General features: G+C 47.1%; 1 protein-coding gene across 1 annotated transcript in view; it reads left to right on the top strand.

The window, feature by feature from the left end:
* LRRC74A (leucine rich repeat containing 74A) overlaps positions 1 to 13,086 on the top strand; it is a 54,827-nt gene that overhangs the window by 14,307 nt on the left and 27,434 nt on the right. Inside the window, exon 5 of the mRNA XM_030213728.1 lies at positions 2,974 to 3,055. Coding sequence (XP_030069588.1) covers positions 2,974 to 3,055 — 82 coding nt within the window. The remainder of the gene's footprint in view (positions 1 to 2,973; positions 3,056 to 13,086) is intronic.

Below are 13,086 nucleotides of genomic sequence, written 5' to 3'. Positions count from 1 at the left end.
AGTGGAATTCAAGGGTCGCCCCTTCCCCCTCAACGTCCTGTGTCATGTCTAGTAGACACCTCACATCTCCTGAAAATGTGCTGTGGATTGAATGGAAAACCAAACAGATATCAGGGGACAACAATTGTGCAATATATAAATCCCCCCAAATACTCCTGTCAGAATCTTCATGTCCTAGTGGTGGACAACCAGCAAAGCCAGTTCAAATCCTTCTGCTGCTCCTTGAGATCTGGGGCAAGTCACTTAACCCTTCACTGGCTTAGGTACAGACTTAAAATGTGAGCCCTCTGGGAACCGGGAACTACCTACTGGACATGAATGTAACTCACCTGCAACTACTACTGAAAAAGGTAAATCCAAACAAGTCCGGAGAATTTGATTCAGGTGGATCACAACTGTGAAAGGATATCAGGTGGTGGTATCTGGCGAGTTCCCACTGAGACAATTCCCACTTAAGGGGGATAATTCCCACCAAGGATTCCCCCCACCCCTCCCCATTTCCCACACTCACTAGCATTTTCTTTGATACCGACCATGCAAGGATCACATCACCGGATTCCTAGGCATTTCACGGAGCCCCAGAACCCGAAGCCGGAAACTTTCACTGTGCCCGATAGCACTGGAAGAGGAAAAGGAGGGAGATTACTTGTCCTAGTGTGTTTTGTATTTTTGGGGTTATTGTCCTAGGTGGGAACTGACCTAGAACTTAGGTGGCAAAATAGACACTTCTTCAGCCTTATCATGTCATAAAAATTTCATGCTATTTGGATGCAAAATACATGGCAGAGCAGTTGGAATCTTGCAGTAGTAACATAGTAGATGACGGCAGAAAAAGACCTGCATGGTCCATCCAGTCTGCCCTACAAGATAAACTCACATGTGTCATTTTTTGTGTATACCTTACCTTGATCTGTACCTGTCTTTTTCAGGGCACAGACTGTATAAGTCTGCCCAGCACTATCCCCGCCTCCCAACCACGAGCCCCGCCTCCCACCACCGGTTCTGGCACAGACCGTATAAGTCTGCCCAGCATCATCCCCGCCTCCCAACCACCGGCTCTGGCACAGAACCTATAAGTCTGCCCAGCACTATCCCCGCCTCCCAACCACCAGACCTGCCTCCCACCACCGGCTCTGGCACAGACCGTATAAGTTTGCCCAGCACTAACCCCGCCCCCCAAACACTTGCCCCGCCTCCCACCACCGGCTCTGGCACAGACCGTATAAGTCTGCCCAGCACTATCCCCGCCTCCCAACCACCAGTCCCGTCTCCCACCACCGGCTCTGGCACAGACTGTATAAGTCTGCCCAGCACTATCCCCGCCTCCCAACCTCCAGTCCCGCCTCCCACCACTGGCTCTGGCATAGACCGTATAAGTCTGCCCAGCACTATCCCCGCCTCCCAACCACCAGCCCCACCTCCCACCACCGGCTCTCTTAGCTCCCATACTATAAGGACCATAGTTTTATCTCATGTCTGACATTACTGGCTGCTTGTGGTGCTTCCTGCCCTCAGACTGAAGACCCCAAAGATCTCATGCTGAGCAGGAAATCAGTGAACCCAAAGGCATGCATTCATATCAACCCCTTGTGTGCCAGCCCACCTGCTAAAGCTCTAGTGGTCACAGAGGAAGTGCTTGGCTTAGAGAGCTGAGTTAATACTGACTCTAGTGCTTTCTGCAAAAATGGAAATTGGCACCTCATTTGGTGGTAACAGCTTGGGCACAATGACCCCTCCTGAATTAGTGGTGACTCCAGCACAACATCCCTCTTACTCTCTCCTTTTACCAAACATCCCCTTCTTTCTCCTCCGTTCTCTTCCCAGCTCTGGAGCTCACTGCTGGAGGATGTGGTAACAGCGGTTAGCGTATCTGGGTTTAAAAAAAAGTTTGGACAAGCTCCTGGAGGAAAAGTCCATAGGCTGCTATTGAGATAGACATGGGAGAGGCACTGCTTGCCCTGGGCTTGGTAACATGGAATGTTGCTACTGTTTGGGATTCTGCCAAGTACTTGGGACCTGGATTCTGGGCTCGATGGACCACTGGTCTGACCTGGTGGACTATTCCTATGTTCCTATTTTCTTATGATTGTGTAGATGTTTCTGAGCTTATTAGTCCTTTGTGATGCTGTTTCAGATACTGTCTGTTGCAGCTGTGTGTGTTATCATGAATTGCTTTTGTGTATTCTGTCTAGAACTTTATTCAAATATGACACATTATAAAAACAATAAATGAATCTATTGCATGACATTAGCTTGCAATTCTCATTAAGGGTTTTCACTATCTACCCAGGCTGGAGATTTTCAGTTTCCCTCATGCAGAGCCCAGATCTTATGTATTTATTTATTTATTTATCTAGTTCAATAACATAAATCACATTAAAACCTGTAATATCAGGCCTCTCTGCTAAGATTAGGCTTCTCCTCAAAAGTAAATGAAACAAGACAGTACAAGAGCAGTGGCATAGGAAGGATGGGGCGGTGGGGCCGGTCCACCCTGGGTGCACGCTGCTGGAGGGTGCAGAGAGCAGCCACGCGCCTGTCGGCTCCACTGGTTCCCTGCTCCCTCTGTCCCGGAACAGGTTACTTCCTGTTCCGGGGCAGAGGGAGCAGGGAGCCAGTGGAGCCGACAGACGCGTGGCTGCTCTCTGCACCCTCCAGCAGCCAAGAATGCACACGGGGAGGGGGGTGTCATTGCGCCGGGGGAGGGGGGTGTCGTGCTGCACCCTGGGGGGACGGACACCGCTGCTCCCAGGGGGGGGGGGGGTGCGCAGCGGCGATCCGCCCTGGGTGGCAGCCGACCTAGGATCGCCACTGTATAAGAGAACTGTCTAGATTGTCCTATCAATATACTATGGACTTCTTAACAGAAGAACAAATCCTCCCATTGAAAGCAGATTCATTTCAAACAGTGACCCTTTGCAGGATAAAACAAAGAGTGTCCTAATATCTCTCTGTCCATCTGTCTTTCCACAGGTCAATTACAGACTTGAGGAGTTGGACCTAAGTCACAATGAGTTTTGTGAGAAAGGAGGAGAGCAGCTCGGGCACATGTTGGGTAACATTGACCTTTAACCTTCAACCTTCACACAGTGCCTTGGGATGGATGATGAACACCTGCAAAAGGAAATGCAATGTGTATATTCATGCAAGTTATATGCATATATTATTGTACACACTTACAGACATGCACACACACACATACAAGCGTCACTTTGACTTACAGAAGTGTTTCTATTCCAAATCCTTTGCATTTTAAAAGCAGTTAGCTTAGCAGGGTTTAAAAAAAGGTTTGGACAATTTCCTAAAAGAAAAGTCCGTAAGCCATTATTAAGCTGGACTTGGGAAAATCCACTGTTTTACTGTTCTGGGATCTTGCCAGGTACTTGTGACTTGGATTGGCCACTGTTAGAAACAGGATACTGGGCTAGATAGACCTTCAGTCTGTCCCAGTATGGCTACACTTATGTTCTGAGCTGTGACTTGAGTTTCAGCCAGTGATGAAGGAATTACTCCTTCACTACAGCATCCCAAGGAAAGCTATCCCATAAGCATCACAACCATCCCAGTCAGCCTTCCTAACTTTATCACCCTTTTCCCCACCCCATGATATGACTTAGAGGTAAGTGTAAGTGAAAAGTGACTTCAATTGAAAATTGAGCAGGAAACAGAAGACATCTTGGAATCCCTATGGATTGAAATTCCATGTGTAAAGGGGAAAAGGATAGTGATAGGAGTGTACTACCGCCCGCCTGGCCAGGATGAAGACGGGTGTAGAAATGTTATTGGAAATTAGGGATGCTAACAAACTGGGCAACACGATAATAATGGGTGATTTCAATTACCCCAATATTGACTGGGTAAATGTAACATCGGGGCATGCCAGGGAGGTAAAATTCCTTGACGAAATCAAGGACTGCTTTATGGAGCAGCTGGTACCGGAGCCAACAAGAGAAAGAAAAATTCTAGACCTAGTCCTTAGTGGAGCGCATGATTTCTTTTGGGAGGTAATGGTGATGGGGCCGCTTGATAACAATGATCATAATATGATTGGATTTGATATTAGCTTTGAACTAAATATACAAAGGAAATCCAATATGTTAGTGTTTAACTTTTCAAAAAGAAGACTATGATAAAATGAGAAGAACTGTGAAAAAAACACTTAGAGGAGCCGAGCAGCTGCGAGGGTGAAAAATTTACATCAGGCGTGGATGCTGTTCAAAAATACCATCCTGGAAGCCCAGGCCAAATATATTCCATGTATTAAAAAAAGGAGGAAAAAAGACCAAACAACAGCCGGCATGGTTAAAAAGTGAGGTGAAGGAAGCTATTAGAGCTAAAAGAAAATCCTTCAGAAAATGGAAGAAGGGTCTGAGAGAAAATAATAAGAAACAGAATAAGGAATGGCAAGTTAAAAGATAGAGGGGATGGGACGACTTCCCTATCAGGAAAGGCTAAAGTGGCTAGGGCTCTTCAGGTTGGAGAAAAGATGGCTGAGGGGAGATTTTGTAGAGGTCTATAAAATAATGAGTGGAGTGGAATGGGTAGATGTGAATCGCTTGTTTACTCTTTCCAAAAATACTAGGACTAGGGGGCATGCAATGGAGCTACAACGTAGTAAATTTAAAACGAATCTGAGAAAATATTTCTTCACTCAACATGTATTTAAAGTCTGGAATTTGTTGCCAGAGAATGTGGTAAAGGCGGTTAGCTTAGCAGAGTTTTAAAAAGGTTTGGATGGCTTCCTAAAGGAAAAGTCCATAGACCATTTTATTAAATTGGACTTTGGGGAAAATCCATTATTTCTGGGATAAGCAGTATAAAATGTTTTATACTTTTTTGGTATCTTGCCAGGTGTTTGTGATCTGGATTGGAAACAGCATGCTGGGCTTGATGGACCTTTGGTCTTTCCCATTATGGCAATACCTACGTACTTATGACAGAGACAGCATTAGAATAATGGACTCATTTGAGACTTAGGGTATTGGTCAGCAGTACCAATAATCTGCCACTAGATGGTAGTGCAGAGCCAGTCTATGCTACAAGAATTTATTTTTCCTGAAAGTGCTTCAGCTGTACTTGAAGTTATACAGACTGTGTCAGAGAAACCATTTGCACCTAATATGAAAATCTTTTGCTGTTTTCTTTCAGTATCAAATGTGCAGTAGCATGTGGACATTTATTTATATCATGAAGGTCATTCTTTATAACAAATGCACTCAGTCTGCTGCCCCTCACTACCTCTCTACCCTCATCTCCCCTTACGTTCCCGCCCGTAACCTCCGTTCACAGGATAAATCCCTCCTCTCAGTACCCTTCTCCACCACCGCCAACTCCAGGCTCCGCTCATTCTGCCTCGCCTCACCCTATGCTTGGAACAACCTTCCTGAACCCTTACGCCAAGCCCCCTCCCTGCCCGTCTTCAAGTCTTTGCTTAAAGCCCACCTCTTCAATGCTGCGTTCGGCACCTAACCCTTACCGTTCAGTGAATCCAGACTGCCCCAATTTGACTGCCCCTATCGGACCGACCGTTCACTTGTCTATTAGATTGTAAGCTCTTTGAGCAGGGACTGTCTCTCTTTGTTAAATTGTACAGCGCTGCGTAACCCTAGTAGCGCTCTAGAAATGTTAAGTAGTAGTAGTAGTAGTAGCTAGTACTGTTTACAATTGCTTCATACCTATTAAGGTATGCTATAAGAACATAAGAATAGCCAGACTGGGTCAGACCAATGGTCCATCTAGCCCAGTATCCTGCTTCCATCAGTGGCCAATCTAGGTCACAAGTATCTGGCAGAAACCCAAAGAGTAGCAACATTCCATACTACCAATCATAGGGCAAGCAATGGCTTCCCAAATGTCCTTCTAAAGCCTAGAACCTAGAATAACAATGGACTTTTCCTCCAGGAACTTGGCCAAACCTTTTTTAAACCCAGATACGTTAACTGCTGTTACCACATCCTCCGGCAGCAAGTTCCAGAGCTTAACTATTCATTGAGTGAAAAAAATATTTTCTTCTATTTGTTTTAAAAGTATTTCCGTGCAATTTCATTGTCTCCTAGTCTTTGTACTTTTTGAATGACAGAAAAACCGATTCACTTCCACCCCTTCCACTCCACTCAGGATTTTGTAGACCTCAATCATATCCCTCAGCCGTCTCTTTTTCAAGCTGATGTGCCCTAACCTGTTTACCCTTTCCTCATACGAGAGGAGTTCCATTCCCTTTATCGTTTTTGTCGCTCTTCTTTGAACCTTTTCTAATTCCTTGGACCCCTTCTCTTCTCTATCTACACCTCTTCTCTAGGCTCACTGATCTCATCTCATGGTTTCCAGTATCATCTTTATGCTGATGACACCCAGCTATATCTCTCCACACCAGACATCACAGCAGAGACCCAGGCCAAGGTATCGGCCTGCCTATCCGACATTGCTGCCTGGATGTCCAACCGCCACCTGAAGCTGAACATGTCCAAAACCGAGCTCCTCGTCTTTCCACCTAAACCCACTTCTCCTCTTCCTCCACTCTCTATCTCAGTTGATAACACCCTCATCCTCCCCGTCCCATCTGCCCGCAACCTCGGAGTCATCTTCGACTCCTCCCTCTCCTTCTCTGCGCATATCCAGCAGACTGCCAAAACCTGTCGCTTCTTCCTCTTCAACATCAACAAAATTCGCCCTTTCCTCACTGAGCACACCACCCAAACCCTCGTCCATGCCCTCATTACCTCTCGCCTCGACTACTGCAACCTACTCCTCACTGGCCTCCCACTCAGCCATCTATCCCCCCTTCAATCCGTTCAGAACTCTGCCGCACGTCTTATATTCCGCCAAAATCGTTATTCTCATATCACCCCTCTCCTCAGGTCACTCCACTGGCTTCCGATCAGATACTGCATACAATTCAAGCTTCTCCTCCTTACTTACAAATGCACTCACTCTGCTGCTCCTCATTACCTCTGTACCCTCATCTCCCCCTACGTTCCTGCCCGTAACCTCCGCTCACATGACAAATCCCTCCTCTCAGTACCCTTCTCCACCATTGCCAACTCCAGGCTCCACCCATTTTACCTTGCCTCACCCTATGCCTGGAACAATCTTCCTGAACCCCTACGCCAAGCCCCCTCCCTATCCATCTTCAAATCCTTGCTTAAAACTCACCTCTTCAATGCTGCTTTTGGAACTTAACCTTTTGAACATATAGACTGCCCCAATCTGCCTGACCTATCAGATTGACTGTACACTTGTCTCCTAGATTGTAAGCTCTTTGAGCAGGGTCTGTCCTTCCATGTTAAATTGTACAGCGCTGCGTAACCCTAGTAGCGCTTTAGAAATGTTAAGTAGTAGTAGTAGTAGTAATATATGGTGACCAGAATTAAACACACTCAGGGTAAGGTCTCACCATGCCAATTAAATGTCTTTGTCCCCAAGTATGAGTTTGAATGGAAAAAATGCAAGGGTGTATTAGTTAAAGGTAGGTAATTGGATTCTTACAGGGGTGGGTTCATTACAAGAAATATCAGGCTGCCAATGCTCTGTCATTGCATTGGCAGACAGAACATGCTAGTCTCCCGCTCCAGGAAACAGACACAATTGAAGTGTAATAGTAGGAGTTCTAGTCAGAGTCTCATCCAATAGAATTAAACTATGAGCTTTTTTTTTTTGGGGGGGGGGGGGGAGGGTAGTGTAATATCTAAGAACACGGGAGCAACCGCGTCTTTCCTTTCCCAGGGGGAGTCTTGTAAGAAAGGAATAAAGGAGCAATAGCTGGAATACCCCGTTGGGGTTCACCAGAGCCTTAGCTCTCTGATCAAGGAACTATGGGAGAAGGAAAAGCAGAGGGGTGGCCACCTGGAGCCCATATGGAGCAGAGCCAGTGCTTCCCATTTGCATTGAACTGATCAGTCTAATCCACAGTGTCACTTCGTTACCAGTCGACACCTCGAGGGGTTGCCCCCTCCTTGCTCCGCTCCGGGAACCACCTCCGCACCGCAAGTATTCCTCCTAGTTGTTATTCAAACACAGATCATGCTTCCTCTGCTAGGTTCACTCTAGCCAGCCGTGAGCCCATTAGTTTCAGGACCGGCTGGCCACTCTAAAAAAATACGGCTTTGTGTATCCCCAAGAAACAGTTCCGTCCGCCCGGACTTTCCCCCCCCCTTCTGGGTGACCCGCCCAGGTTCTGCAGGTCCGGAGTTCTTTTCCTCAGGTGGAGGCCGTCATCTACTTTTGAGCAGATCAAGCATTCACAAGTTTAGGCCAGCCACCGAGCCTATCGGCTCCTTGGTTTCTCTCCAGCCAGGCTACCAAGCAAAAAAGGCCTCCATACTGGTCCTGTTCCTGGCACAGGCACCTTCAGTTCATTTCTCTACCCACTACAGAGCTCTAAAACAAAGTTCAGCTTTCAAGTTCAAATGCTATCCAGTTCCCAACTTTCTCACTGCTGTATGAATTCCCCTAGGTTTAGCAATTTCTTCTCAGCTAAACCTAGAGACCCACCTCCCTCATTTGTCAGCACTCGCTCCTGACAACCTCCCGCACAGGTCTAGAACTCATACAGTGTGTTTTTCCAGGACTTACTTTCCTTCAGTTCCCCTCTGGCCACGAGCAAAAGCTGAGATATCCATCTCCTCTTGCCCCTTTTCCTCCCTACATGGAAGAAGGGCACCTTTTCTCCCCTGCCGCTTCTGCTTATCAACCCATTCCTCACAACAGCTGTTGGTGCCCCTGGTCAAGGGAAGACTGGCTCCTAAACGTTTGTCAGAGAGAGCAAAATTTGAGGTTGCAAACATCCGTAAATCCCAATCAGGGAAGGGATTGAAAGCTAAAAGCAGTAGAACTACTAGGGGATATTGTTAACCTGTTCACAAGGCAAGTTTACATCACCAGAAAGTTAACTAAAACACCAGTAGGATAAGAGCCCACAGTCTAAAATCCACCACAAACCAGGAAGAAAGAGCTACAGAATAACTTTGATACAGCACGATAAGGAGTTTTGCACTTTGCTAAAAATATGAAAGATAGTAGAGTTGGAAGCACTGCCCACAGCCTTGAAAACCATGGACAATCTAACCAACTTTCGCAAATCCTTGAAGACATATCTCTTCAACAAAGCCTACAAGATGAACCCTTAATGACACTATCACCACCCAACCCACCTAAGAATTAAAACACACCCTACACCACCCTATATAACCCTTCCTTCTCTTATCCCTCTTACATCTTCTGCTTAATATTGATTGTATCTAGATCCTGTCATGAAGATGTCATAACAACACTCTGTAAGCCACATTGAGCCTGGGAAAATGTGGGGTACAAATGCAATAAATTAATAATAATAAGCGAGGATGCACCAAGGAGGCCTAGAAATGTTTCTTTAATGACGTGTTATGATCAATGTTGCAACCAATTTACTTTAATCCTTTGGACAATCTGCTTTTTACTTTTCGTCATTCCTCTACTACACATACATGTTGAATACTGGAGTTCCCATTAAAGGGATTTCGTATCTTAAAACCATCCTGATATCCAGTATAATTTTTGTCTGACTCTTTTGCTGTTTCCTTTAGTCAGCTCATTAATTGAACTGAATCCCATAATAGTCTCTGAAGTATGAGGTTGAGAGTGTGTAGTGCTGGAGTACATTTTGGCCATAGACGATACAAATTGATTATGTAGTAGTCTGTACCCGCTTTAGAGGTGACCCTAAGCCTCAGCTGAGAGGCTGCCTTACATATGCACAGGATAATTCCATCACATGCACAGATTTTTTATTTTATTTTTTGTTACATTTGTACCCTGCGCTTTCCCACTCATGGCAGGCTCAATGCGGCTTACATGGGGCAATGGAGGGTTAAGTGACTTGCCCAGAGTCACAAGGAGCTGCCTGTGCCTGAAGTGGGAATCCAACTCAGTTCCTCAGTTCCCCAGGACCAAAGTCCATCACCCTAACCACTAGGCCACTCCTCCACTGTTGCTACTATTTGAGATTCTATATGGAATGTTGCTACTATTGGAGATTCTACATGGAATGTTGCTATTCCACTAGCAACATTCCATGTAGAAGTCGGCCCTTGCAGATCACCAATGTGGCCGCGCAGGCTTCTGCTTCTGTGAGTCTGCACGTGCAGGACGTCAGACTCACAGAAACAGAAGCCTGCGCAGCCTTCTACATGGAATGTTGCTAGTGGAATAGCAACATTCCATGTAGAATCTCCAATAGTAGCAACATTCCATGTAGAATCTCCAGTAGTATCTATTTTATTTTTGTTACATTTGTACCCTGCGCTTTCCCACTCATGGCAGGCTCAATGCGGCTTACATGGGGCAATGGAGGGTTAAGTGACTTGTCCAGAGTCACAAGGAGCTGCCTGTGCCTGAAGTGGGAATCAAACTCAGTTCCTCAGTTCCCCAGGACCAAAGTCCACCACCCTAACCACTAGGCCACTCCTCCACTGTTGCTACTATTTGAGATTCTACATGGAATGTTGCTACATTCCATGTAGAAGTTGGCCCTTGCAGATCACCAATGTGGCCGCGCAGGCTTCTGCTTCTGTGAGTCTGACGTCCTGCACTCACAGAAACAGAAGCCTGCGCAGCCTTCTACATGGAACGTTGCTAGTGGAATAGCAACATTCCATGTAGAATCTCCAAAAGTAGCAACAGAATCTCAATAGTAGCAACATTCCATGTAGAATCTCAAATAGTAGCAACATTCCATATAGAATCTCCAATAGTATCTATTTTATTTTTGTTACATTTGTACCCTGCGCTTTCCCACTCATGGCAGGCTCAATGCGGCTTACATGGGGCAATGGAGGGTTAAGTGACTTGCCCAGAGTCCCACTAGCAACATTCCATGTAGAAGTCGGCCCTTGCAGATCACCAATGTGGCCGCGCAGGCTTCTGCTTCTGTGAGTCTGACGTCAGACTCACAGAAACAGAAGCCTGCGCAGCCTTCTACATGGAATGTTGCTAGTGGAATAGCAACATTCCATGTAGAATCTCCAATAGTAGCAACATTCCATGTAGAATCTCCAATAGTAGCAACAGAATCTCAATAGTAGCAACATTCCATGTAGAATCTCCAATAGTAGCAACATTCCATGTAGAATCTCCAATAGTATCTATTTTATTTTTGTTACATTTGTACCCTGCACTTTCCCACTCATGGCAGGCTCAATGCGGCTTACATGGGGCAGTGGAGGGTTAAGTGACTTGTCCAGAGTCACAAGGAGCTGCCTGTGCCTGAAGTGGGAATCAAACTCAGTTCCTCAGTTCCCCAGGACCAAAGTCCACCACCCTTACCACTAGGCAACTCCAGATGCAATTGAGAGTAACCAAAGGTGATGCCACCTGAGGACTGTCTTTAACCCCTGCTGCAAGACCCACCCTCATGGTAAGCCAGGCTCAGTCCTTGCTTCACACCTACTTCACTTTCTTCTACAAACTTCCCACCTTCCCTGTGTCTCAGATAGAGGCTATCTAAATTTTAGTTTTGGTGTCAAAACTGGCCCGAAAACTGTATTCGGCCTTGTTTCCATTTTCACTGAAAGTGCTGGTGCATTTTCGGCAGAAACTGAGAATTATTGTTCTATGTCCTGTGGCTCATCTCCTCCCCCTCCCCCAAACGAGTTCCCGTTTCCTTTCTTCCCCCTTCCCTCCCTCTCTCCTCCCGAAAACCCCCTCCCCACCCCTTACTAGCCCAATCCCACTAGGGAGGTAAGGTATGTCCGTGGGGGGCAAAGGGTGTGAGTGGCTTACTGATGGGTCTGGGAAGGAGGGAGGAAATTGACTTCCTATGGTTCGGGGGGGGGGGGGGGCGGGGGGGGGGGGGAGTAGCAGTAGAGGGAGGGAGTGGGAGCTGGGCTGGTTTCACTTTCTGCTTTGGTTTTGGCCAAAACAGAGCAGCGAATTTTGGCTGCAGATTTGGTTTCGTCTGAAACTGAAAAAAAAACATTTTTATGAATTCTTCCATTATCCTGTAAGGCTAATGTGCAAAGTGTAAAACATGCAGACAGGATCATTATATGGGCCTAAACACCTGGGAGCCATTTGCTTGAGACACTAGCAGCAGGGCCGCCGAGAGGGGGGGCAGAGGGGGACAAAATTCCCCGGGCCCGGGCCTCCAAGGGGGGCCCGGCACCGCAGTCCCCTCCACCCGCCCCCCTCCGTTCACCACCGGGCTGGGCCCCCCTGAATTCAAATCATAGCGCCTCACCTTGACCTCGCTCCGTGTGAAAGAAGTGCAGCAGCGGCAGTCTGCAGATCGCCTCCCTTCGGGTCTTCCCTCCCTGTGTCCCGCCCTCAAACAAGTTACGTCAGACAAGGGCGTGAAACAGAGAGGGAAGGCCCGAAGGGAGGCAATCTGCAGACTGCCGCTGCTGCGCCTCTTTCACACGGAGCAAGGTCGAGGTGAGGCGCTATGATTTGAATTCAGGGGGGCCCGGCCCAGTGGTGGATGGAGGGGGGCGGCGGCGACGACGATGACGACCTCGGGGGGGGGGGGGGCGGCGGGGGGCCCCGGTTCCGGCCCAGTCTCTCGGCGGCCCAGACTAGTGGGTCATTCATTTTTGTAAGAGGTACATCCAGAAACATCTCCTTCTAGACCAGAACACTAAGGGGTCCTTTTACTAAGTTGAGCTGAAAAATGGCCTGCGGTAGTGTAGACACGTTTTTTGGGTGCGCACAGAATCATTTTTTAACGCACCTGTAAAAAAGGCCTTTTTTAAACTTTTGCCAAAAATAGACGTGCGGCGTCCATTTTGGGCCTGAGACCTTACCGCCAGCCATTGGCCTAGCGGTAAAGTCTCACGTGGTAATCAGGTGGTAATGACGTACGCGCATCAAATGCCACTCGACACGCGCCAGAAAATAAAAAATATTTTTCGGACGCATGTAGCGGACGTTCGCCAAATATGAAATTACAGCAAGGGCCAAACGGTAGCCTGGCACTAACTAGGAATTGGCGTGCATTGGGCACGCGTAGGTGCTTACGCGGCTTAGTAAAAAGGCCCTAAGGATTCTGTCACTTGAACCAGGGAAGTAGCTGTGGAAAAATGTTGCAGTTCAGTTTCTGCTTTTGCTTCATTTTCA

The sequence above is a fragment of the Microcaecilia unicolor genome, chromosome 9 (assembly GCF_901765095.1).
Source record: "Microcaecilia unicolor chromosome 9, aMicUni1.1, whole genome shotgun sequence".
Lineage (NCBI taxonomy): Eukaryota > Metazoa > Chordata > Amphibia > Gymnophiona > Siphonopidae > Microcaecilia > Microcaecilia unicolor.
This window is presented reverse-complemented; position numbering and strand designations above follow the sequence as displayed.